Source organism: Myotis davidii, unplaced genomic scaffold, assembly GCF_000327345.1.
Source record: "Myotis davidii unplaced genomic scaffold, ASM32734v1 scaffold72, whole genome shotgun sequence".
Lineage (NCBI taxonomy): Eukaryota > Metazoa > Chordata > Mammalia > Chiroptera > Vespertilionidae > Myotis > Myotis davidii.
The window spans coordinates 5,758,666-5,768,689 of NW_006284618.1; the positions used below are offsets into that span (position 1 = coordinate 5,758,666).

Sequence of the window (10,024 nt, forward strand, 5' to 3'; positions counted from 1 at the left end):
CGCGCTGAGCTCGTGGACATCGTCCGGCGGATCGAGCTGCCCTACGCAGAGCCCGCGTTTGGCTCCCAGGAGAACACGCTGAACATCAAGAAGGCCCTGCTGTCCGGCTTCTTCATGCAGGTGAGGACGGCCGCCCCCATGGGCCCTGACCCCCCGGCAGGCGCTCGGTGATCACTTCACACTGAGGTTCACTTTAAAACACAACAAAAGCCCTGATGCGACTTCATATTTAAATATACTTCCCTCAGGCATGAGGGGCTCAGCCAGAACACACAACGCTGTCCAAAGGGCAGGGGAGGGGCAGACCGGGCTCTGAGCTGTTGGCGAACCCGCTCACATTTAGGGGTGAACAACGCCCAGCAAAGAAAGCGCCTCCTTCGCTCCTCACCGGGAGGCTCTTAGAGGGCGTCAGAGACATGGGTCTGACATCCCCTCCCCACCCTAGCGCGCCCCCTGGAGGCGCGACATCTCAGCTCGGAGGTCCTCGTCCCTGTGGGAGGTTAGGCCCTGGCGGCACCGGGTCCTGAGGACCAGACGAGCGAGGCCACGAGGGGTGGGGTGCCGCGCTTGCTGTTCGAGAGCAGACATCACCCACCGCAGCGCCCGGCGTCGCTCGTGTCGGCACCATCACCTCTGCCTCATGTCCTACTTCGGTGTCTGCAATAGGACGCATGGGTGGAACTCTGGTCCTCAGGCTCCCGAGGAAAGAGACCCTTTGGGGCTCAAACCAAGCGCGTGAGTGCTGCCCTCCACAGTAACAGTCTCTCCTGACCATGCCCTCTAGATCGCCCGGGACGTGGATGGATCGGGCAACTACCTGATGCTGACGCACAAGCAGGTGGCGCAGCTGCACCCGCTGTCCAGCTACTCGCTCGGCAGGAAGACACCACCTGAGTGGGTCCTCTTCCACAAGTTCAGCATCTGCGAGAACAACTACATCCGGATCACCTCCGAGACCTCCCCGGAGCTGTGCGTCCCGGGGAGATGGGTTCCTAGTTAGGCTCCGGTAGAGGTTTCTACTTAGCGATCCCTGCAGACAGGCCCTGCCCTGAGGCCGCAGCACAGAGGCTCCTACAAACACAAAGCAGCAGGCCTCTGACCAGGAATAAGCTCAGCCTCTCAGCAGATGAGCCAGAGACTGAGCTGGGGGTGGCGGGGCTGAGGGTAGGCAGCGGCCAGTGCGGGGGGCTTATGGTTTATGCCGAGTGCAGGACTGAAAGCAGCTGGAGATGGAGGAGGGTGGCATCTCATGGACCTAAAGATCCCTCTGGCTGCCCGGTGAACGGGTGCGGAGGGGCAGTGGGAAGAAGGGACGGGCCTCTCGGAGGCTGGCACCGTGCCGTGTCTGTTCTGAAGGTCCCTCCACCGCGTGGGCAGAGTGATGCTCTGGCAGGAACCAAGGGAAAGCGACAGCTGTCCACTCAGCTGGACATGGGGTGGTTTTGTTAGGAAGAGGGAGAGGCAAAGGCCCTCCTCTTACCACCCAGAGTTCTCCAAGCATCAGATCTGATCCTTGGCACTGGATGGCTCTGAGGGGAAGTAGAGTCCCTGGTGGTCAGAGTGACGGCCTGACACCAGAGAGCCAGCAGCCCTAGAAATGCTAGGGGGTTGGTTCCGTAAAAACAACAGCCAGGGCCACCCTCCAGCGGCTAAGGCTCGGAGGAGCCCACGTTACATGCCAGCCTATGGATTCGGCAGGCGGGGAAGGGCCCGGGCACGCTCGCTCTCTCCACCAATAACACTATTTCTTAACACAGGTTTGTGCAGCTGGCGCCCCAGTACTACTTCAGCAACCTGCCCCCCAGCGAGAGCAAGGACATCCTGCAGCAAGCCTTGGACCGCCTGGCCCCTGCCCCCGCCACGAAAGGGGAGCAGACGCCCTGCGAGAAGTGCCCTGAAACTACTGAACAAAGGTGCGCCCTGCAGTGACGCCTCAGAAGCTCCCGGAGCCACGCGCCGTGAATGCCCAGTCGGCCTGTGGGGCCGGCGCCGGGCAGCGACTCACGGGAGGACGGGAGGACAGCCTCTGAGCCACACAGTCTTGAAACAAGCTAATACTTTGTATATTATTTAAAAATAAAACATAGACGTTTTTATTGAGTTCTTTCAATAACTGCTCCACGTTTTTCTTCTTATGGGGAAGGTTTTTAATCAAACGTTCATAATTTGACCAAAAATTTTTTAAACACTATTTTGTAAATGTGTCACAGACACAGGCGACAGAACCCTACTTTGTGTAGAGAAGCTAAAGCTAAATAAAGTCTCGAGTTTTTCAGTAAAACTCCACTGGGTTTTCTGGTGATTTTACAAACACAGCACGCCCTCTCGGTGGGAAGCGGCTAGACAGACAGATGTTCCTCCAGCGCCGCCATGATCTCGCCCATCCTGTCACACGGGACCAGCATGACGGTGCGCAGGGGCTTCATCGGGACGTCGTCGAAGGACCACCTGCCGCCCAGACACGAGTCGCTCTCCTCCTGCACTGAGTAGCTGAACGTCAGGACGGCCTTCTGAACCACACAAACACCGTGAATAAGCAACACGCAATCGGCAGCACATACTGTTTGACACGTTTCCATAGGAACGGGGGCTGAAGGGGGGCTGAAGGGACACTTGGCAAAAGGCACCTCCAGGAGGTGAGCCAGCAGCCGGTGACACTGAGCTACCGCCCACTTACACTGTCTACCTCTCAGGTCACTCCCCAGTCACAACCTGTGACAGAGGGACAGTAACAGGCACAACACTGGACATCTAACAAGAAGACCCTGCAAATGCAGGCCTTCCTGCCGCCCCAGCTCCTCCTCCGCAGAGCTGCTGTGGACGAAGGGAAGGTTGCAGAACCAGCCGTGTTCAAACCCACACGCACCCTGAGATGCAGGGCGTAGCCTCACAATTTCATTCCCACTGTCTCCTTCCCGAAAAGGCCCAGCCCTGCCAGTCTTGACTGGGAGTCCCCAGAGAAAGACGCGGCGGCGGCGGCCACCCAAGGAGAGGGCCCTGCTCGGAGGCTCACTTCTGGGGAGGGCTGCACAGGGAGGATATTGCCTCTCTGGCTGGCCATGGCGCACCAGCTACCTTCACAGGAAGGAAAGTGCCAGAAACCCACTAACGGGATGACATCCAGGACGAGGGGCAGAGCGGCCCGGGAGCCAGATGGGAGGGCAGGGTCCACCTGACGGGCTGGGACCTCAGCTGATGGCTGTCCCTCAGACTCAATGTCCACCTTGAACCCAGGCTCATCCTTCCTCCCGGAGGGGTTGGGAGCCGCAGCTCTCGCAGCACATCAGCAGCCTGATCACTACCAGCAGGTTCACGACTGTCTCCTCCGACACTCGTCACCAACAGTGGGGCTGGGGCAGTGATGACCTGTGAGAACCTAGTGCGCGCCACGCACTGTGAGCTGCTAGCAGCTGGGGACAAGGAGGAAAACAGAGTGGCCACACTCCAAAGACTGATACAAAATGGGAGAGTCCTGACTTATTGTCAAGAAAATCCCTATATACCAGGGAACCTTGGTTCTTGAACTTCATTCATTCCGGAAGGCTGTTCAAGAAGCAACTTGTTTGAAAACCAAATCAGCAAAAGTAAAAAAACATAAAAATATTCCCAGCACAACTTCCTGAGATGTTAACAAGGTGAGGTTTAGCAGTAAACTGACTCGCTCACTCTCTCGTCACCTGAGAGACGCACAACTGATCACATCAGCATGGAAGGGCTGCTGGTTGAGAACCGAAGTTTTGTTCAATAACCGAGATATTTTTATGTGAACAATCTGAGAACCGAATTGAGAACCGGAGGTTCCATCTAAACAAATGCATGGAACAAGACCATCTTACCTCATAGAAGAATTCTTCCTCTGCATTCGCAAACATTAACTCATCCTTCTTTTGGCTGCTCTGCTTCTTTTGGGAATTGCCTTTTCCTGCTTCCGCAAACGTCTTGCTGATCAGAAGGTAGAAGTGACACTTCCCGCACGGCTTGTTGGTCTTGTGTGCCTCGGCCAGTTCCTTCCTACAAGACACACACAGGTCAGCTGCCGGCCGGTGACACCAGCCCAGCCACACCCAGGCCCTGGGAAGCAGGGAGGCGGGGCAGGGCTCCTGCTGGGACTCGGCTTCCCGCGCAGACGCAGGTCTGACACTTGCCCAGCAGTGAGCTTCAGCTCTGCCTTCTGCACTTCGATTGTTCTAACGGGGCTTTTCCTAAAGAACAGGGTGACGGATCTCTCAGATTCCTCAACATCCCTGCTCTGTGCTCAAGTTAAAAACACTAAGAACCTGGAGATTTAAAGCAGCAAACATGGAATTGAAACACACAAAGGCACACGGCCACACCCAATGCCATGGGAGCACGTGACAGCTCCAGGCTCCAATCGCGAGTCCAGGACTCACTTCTCCTGCGCTGCAGAAAGCACACAGCAAAGCGCAGACACTAACTCTGCAGTCAGCGCAACAGCAAGGGAGCCTCCATTTCCTTCCTGAGAAGCAGGCATCATCCTGTGCATCCAGCAAACAAAACGTAAGGAAAGCGGAACAGCCCACTCAGCTGCCTTTACAGGGGATCAGAAGGCGGCCACCCCCGGGGAAATCAGATGAGCTTGAGCTCCAGCTGATCAGGAAAAGACAACACAAACAAAACCCACGAGGAGCTGGGGGCGGGGGGGGGGGGGAGGGGAAAGTTTCCAGCCTCCGGTTATATTCGCACATTCCCACTAAGGAAACCAGGAGTGCTGAGACCTCAGGAACACGGGGCTGGGAGGGCAGGGGACCTGTCCGAGTTCTCGTCCTCCTCTATTAAAGCACAGGCAATACCGATTCTTAGCTCTTCTTACATGTAAGATGTTCTTGTCAACTTAAAACTGCGTTTAAAAACAAAACCCTGAGAAGCCAGAAATATGGTATGAAGACTATGGTTTCCTTAGTCATAAAACATTCCAGTGAAATTTGGAAATTTTACTCAGTTTTTGTTACTGTTGTAATTATTCATATTTTTCATGTTAATCTACCAGGGAAGGTGAAAAGCTGGTCAAATAGGAGTGAAAAGTCTACATGAGACTCACCTACTTTAATACCACTGAACTCTAAGGTTACGGACTCGTCAGAATAGCTTTAGTGATTAAAACTGAAAAGCCGATAGTGAGGACCGTGTGCAGCCCGCGGACAAGTGCCCCCCGCCCACCCTCTGCCACCCAGCCCGGGGCGGGACTCCCCCCTACTTTTGTTGTCCCCATTTTATGAAACTCAGAGAAGGTAAGTAACTTGCCCAATGATGTATTGTAGAATTGTATACCTGAAACCTAGTTAGTTTTATTGACCTGTTTCACCCCAATAAACGGGCCGGGCGGGGTCATTGAAGAGCTTGTCCAGCTGCTCGACCACGCTCTTCTCACAGCTCTTCGCGCAGCCGCTCAGGGTCAGCTCCTTAATCTGCTCCGCACACTGGGTCCCCTGAAAGCAGAGAGCGGGCCTCACTCAGGCCACCACTTCCAGCAGAACCTGACTGAGCACCAGATCCTCATGGGAGGCAGCTGTCACAGCCTAGAGTCTGCTGTCCTCAGTGCTGCCTGCTGTGTGCTTCTCAGGGTAACTCTGCCTGGAAGGAACCACCACCCATGACCGTGGTGAGGGCCCTGGAGGAGCCAGTCCACCTCGGAGATGGCGGAGGGCACTGCAAGCCCATGTAACACCAGAGTGCACCTGCGCCTTGTGAGGAGGGGAAGGCAGCTGGTTTTTACTTTCCACTGGAATCATCAGTGAGTAGGAAAGAGCGATGAGCGCAAACCCTGTGACCGTCCGTGTCAGTAGCGCCCTCCCCTTCAGGGAGCAGCACGGCCCATCACAGAGCAGCTGCAGGGGAAGCTCCAGCCACGTGTTAATGCGGCCAGGCGGGGACTCTACACCCAGGAGGGAGGACTTGAACTGGGAACACACCCGTCAAAACAAAACACCTCCACGCGGCCGGAGTGGCTCTGGGCTTGAATGTCGACCCAGGAACCAGGAGGTCACGGTTTGATTCCTGGTCAGGGCACATGGCCAGGTGGTGGGCTCGATCCCCAGTGTGAGGAGTGCAGGAGGCAGCCGATCCGTGATTCTCTCTCATTATTGATGTTTCTATCTCTCCCTCTCCCTACCTCTCTGAATATATATTTTTTAAAAGACACAAAATAATACCTTCATTTGAAAACAGGTTACGTGAGACTTCACAAGTGCACACGCCCTTACAACAACTGTCACCGCCTGACAGAAACACTTCATGTGTGTTACACACGCAGTCTGGCCTAAGGGTGACCACACAGGTGCCCCCAAGGGACCCACCTTTCGTTCAGTTAAATTGAGAAGACTTATGAAACCAAAAATCTCATCTTCGTCCACATCGTCATCACTATCTTCTGAAGCATCCGTTTGCTATTTTAAAAAGAAAAGGAGTTTTAATTTACACTTGGTTGGGAAGAAATAGGATACCAAGCCTGAAATCTAGGCCTCATTACTCTGTTTAAACACAAACTGTTTTATCACCGTCCCCCAGAAAAGCATCATGGGTAACGGCGGTGTGGCCCCGTGCGCATCCGTGCCTCCCTGATTCCGTGCCTCTCTTCACATTCTGCGTGACCTCTCCTGCCCTAACGTACACGAGTTTTCTTTATTAGATTCTCAACATGTTACAAGTCCAGAACAGCTAAGGCCTCATGACATAAACTGTTCAGTCCGTTTCTGAACGATTTGGCAGGAGCCGGTCCTGCTCGTCTCTCCGGGGTCCACACGCCTCACCACGTCCTGTGCTGCCGAGCGCGGGCCAGCCTGGCTCCGAAGAAGGTGACTGATGCCCGAGGGCCGCCTGTGCTCAGGCAGAGACAAAGAGGCGAGAACGAAAATGGCAAATCCAGAAAACAGCTAAGGAAGAAGAGCTTGGCTCCCACGGAACCTCCTGGCTGAGCTGCATCACAGGTTACTCTCCAGGGCCGGCCTGCTCACCGGGTCCAGCCTGGGGCGTCCCGGCAGGAAATGCAGTCGAACAGGGAGCTGTGCAAAGGGCTGGGAACAGGACCACACCACCTGACAGTCCACACGGAGCGCCGGTCACGGGCCACAGCGCTAACACCTTACACTCAGCTACTCACTCCGTCCACCTCCCGCCCTATGAGGGGGCGCATGCATCATCCGTGGTCAGACTGACAGCGGCCTAGAAGGTCTTGTAAGACTGTGCCTTGCAGAGGGCCACAAGGACATCGGCCATCCCTCCTTGTCTGACAGCGACCCAAACTCTCCTCCCATCAAGAGGTGGGGTCTCTGCGCCCTCCCCTGGGACCCGTGCGGGGCTTCCTGTTACTGAAAACGCCCAAGTCTCCAGCTGCTACTCAACAGCTCACTTGCATTATTACAGGCAAACAAACTCGAAACGTACAAGTCCAAACGGGTTCCCCTCCTAACCTATCGTCCTCCATGTCGCTGTCCTGGTTGCTTTAGCCAGACCCTCGGAGTCATGCCTGACTCCTTTCCCTCTGCCTCAGCCCACCGTATTTCATCTCCCAAATGCCTTCTGAATCAGCCCACTCCTCGCCCTCTCCACCGCCATTACCCGCACTGCGGCACTAACCCAGTCTCCCTGCTCCATCCCGACTGAAGCGTCCAGCCGCTGGCGATACATCAGGAAGGGGCTTCCCAGGATCAAGAACCCACTGAATCAGAATGAGCGAAGCTGCCTGCTTACCTTAATCACACTCCCGATGTGGTTCTGCTGAATTAAGAGATTCGTCAGTTCTGCAGTGTTGACAGGTGCCTTGAGGAAAAGCTAAGAGAAAACAATAATTTAAATTAAAGTCAGAGTGCGACATCTAAAATTACTTCTCATTTCCATATTCAAATAAAAACCATGACATTTCAATGATTTGACCAGGAAGGTGACTAGGACACTAACGGCTCTACTGGGAGCTGAAGCCGTTTCCATGGACAAAGGAAAATGTAGAAGCAGCAGATGCTGCTGGGATACGACTTCTACGTGAGAATTCCTCTCCTGAGAAAGCTGGAATGTGACTCAGGAAAAGACAGAACAGTGGCCCAAGGAATTAGCAGATGAAAGTGCTGCAGGAGGAAGAACAGACAACTATGTTCATGGAGGAAGGGGCTGGGGGCAGAAGCACAGAGAGAAGCTCTTCCTTCTGGGCCGGGACCAGGGCCGGGGAGGGAAGAGGGATGGGAGGAGGGGAGGGAATTCCAAAGCAGAGAGGAGCATGCCGACAGAGCTGGTGCTGACGGGCCCGGATTTCCTTAGAAGAGCAAGTTTATGCATAAGGAGTAAAAAGCAATACCTGCTGCAGTAGTTTCTTAATCCCGTCATAATCGTTGTCCGAGATGGAATAAGCTTCAAAGTCGACATTCACTTCCTGTAAATAACACAAAACAGATGATCACACGGAACGCTCCAGACACGGCAGCATGGTGTCCCACTGCAGCTTTTCTCCTCCCGCGACCTCTGTTCTTTCTGGCTCTCACTCTCGCTACAGAACATGCCAGGAAAAGGACACGAAGAAAAGGTTACATAAAGAACTGTAACCGTCCAGCCGACAAGACGGGCGAACGTTATCAACGCTGCATCCGCACAAATTACAAAACCCCTCATACCATCTCCTCACCGGACAAAAAGCCGGAAGAACACACACTCAGCCAGTTTCCGGTTGGAAAGCCAGCTCGGGGTGAGCCGCAGGCGCACAGGGGAGCTCACCTGCCTGCAAGACGGGGGAGCAACCAACAGGCTCACTTCGCCAGCCCCTGCACTGCCTGGGCCCGGTTCCGCCCCCGGCCCTGAGGCTCTGCATCCTTCACTTGGCAAACAGGTGCCGCCTGGTCCCACCGCTTCCCAGGCACTGTGCCGGGCTCAGATGGAAAGGGGAGGACTGAAGGGCCCTGCCTTCAGAAAGCAGGCGGACATACAGACATTGAGGAAACACTCAAGTCAACGTACAGCGGCACCTACTCGGGCTTTAAGACCCGGCGCACGGTGTTGTGGGAGCTTGGAAACGGGTCAGGGCCGGAAAGGCTTCCCTTAGAGCAGCGACATGTGAGATCTGAGCTGGGAACCGAGGACGGGAGAGTCCCTGGCCCGGGGAACAGCACCTGCGGGGGCTCCGGGGCAGGAGGACAGGGACTAACAGGTGTGTGGCTGGGTCCCTGATCTGCATTTGCAAAACCACCACGACCCGAGCTAGGAGGTGACGCCACTGAAATGTCCCGCAAACAAGTAAAGGAAAGGGTCACTTCACACCACAAACAACAGCTGAGGTGCTTTCAAACGCTGCCCAGGATCGACCCTGGGGCACCCCGGTAAGTGACGCGCTGACCAGGGGCTCTGGTGAAAAGCGCACTTGCACGCACTTCCGGTGGGCCGGTGCTGGGATGAGGGTCTGGGCTGGCGGAGGCGGCAGAGGAAAAGCAAACTGACTTGCGCCGTCCGTGCTGACGTGCACGGGTTTAAGCACCGGGGCTGCTGCCTCACCCCACGGTCCTTGCACAGCCTTGGACCCCGGCTAGGAAGTCAGCTCAGCCGGATGATGTGATCAGCAAACTAAACCAAATAGCAAACTGGCATGACTCGGGTCTGGATGTCGTCCTTTAAAATACTAAACAAACTCCTGTCCCGCTGGCCTTTGTGGCTGAGCATCCACCTAGGAACCTGGAGGTCACGGTTGGATTCGCGGCCGGAGCACAGGCCCGGGATGCGGGCTCCATCCCCAGTGGGGGGCGTGCGGGAGGCGGCCGATCCATGGTTCTCTCTCATCATGGACGTTTCTCTCTCCGAAACCAATGATACAAGGATATACCTTTTTAAAAATGACGTCCCTGAAAGCCAGCGCTGTGTCGGGTTTTCCTCTGGGGAGAAGGGGGAGACCCGGCCGGGTGTAACTTTTGAGAGTCACGCTGCGGCTGCGGCGCGAGGAGACCGAATGGAACCGGAGTGAGCCCTTTGCCGCCCGCAGCCCCTGGGGGCAGGGGGGTCGCCGCGCCAGCGCCTCGCACACTCATCGGCCGCA

General features: G+C 55.5%; 2 protein-coding genes across 3 annotated transcripts in view; one reads left to right on the plus strand and one right to left on the minus strand.

Annotated features, from left to right (window-relative positions):
• DHX32 (DEAH-box helicase 32 (putative)) overlaps positions 1-2,093 on the plus strand; it is a 15,984-nt gene extending 13,891 nt beyond the window's left edge. For both annotated transcript variants that reach the window (XM_015572863.1, XM_015572867.1), the window contains exons 10-12: positions 1-120; positions 785-969; positions 1,758-2,093. The exon at positions 1-120 is cut by the window's left edge and continues 2 nt beyond it. In XM_015572863.1, coding sequence (XP_015428349.1) covers positions 1-120; positions 785-969; positions 1,758-1,929 — 477 coding nt within the window. In that variant the 3' untranslated portion in view covers positions 1,930-2,093. The remainder of the gene's footprint in view (positions 121-784; positions 970-1,757) is intronic.
• BCCIP (BRCA2 and CDKN1A interacting protein) overlaps positions 2,067-10,024 on the minus strand; it is an 8,786-nt gene continuing 828 nt past the window's right edge. Inside the window, exons 3-8 of the mRNA XM_006754983.2 lie at positions 8,306-8,380; positions 7,708-7,788; positions 6,315-6,404; positions 5,334-5,447; positions 3,837-4,187; positions 2,067-2,510 (exon numbers count right to left, since the gene is read on the minus strand). Of these exons, the coding sequence (XP_006755046.1) occupies positions 2,340-2,510; positions 3,837-4,187; positions 5,334-5,447; positions 6,315-6,404; positions 7,708-7,788; positions 8,306-8,380 (882 nt within the window). The 3' untranslated portion in view covers positions 2,067-2,339. The remainder of the gene's footprint in view (positions 2,511-3,836; positions 4,188-5,333; positions 5,448-6,314; positions 6,405-7,707; positions 7,789-8,305; positions 8,381-10,024) is intronic.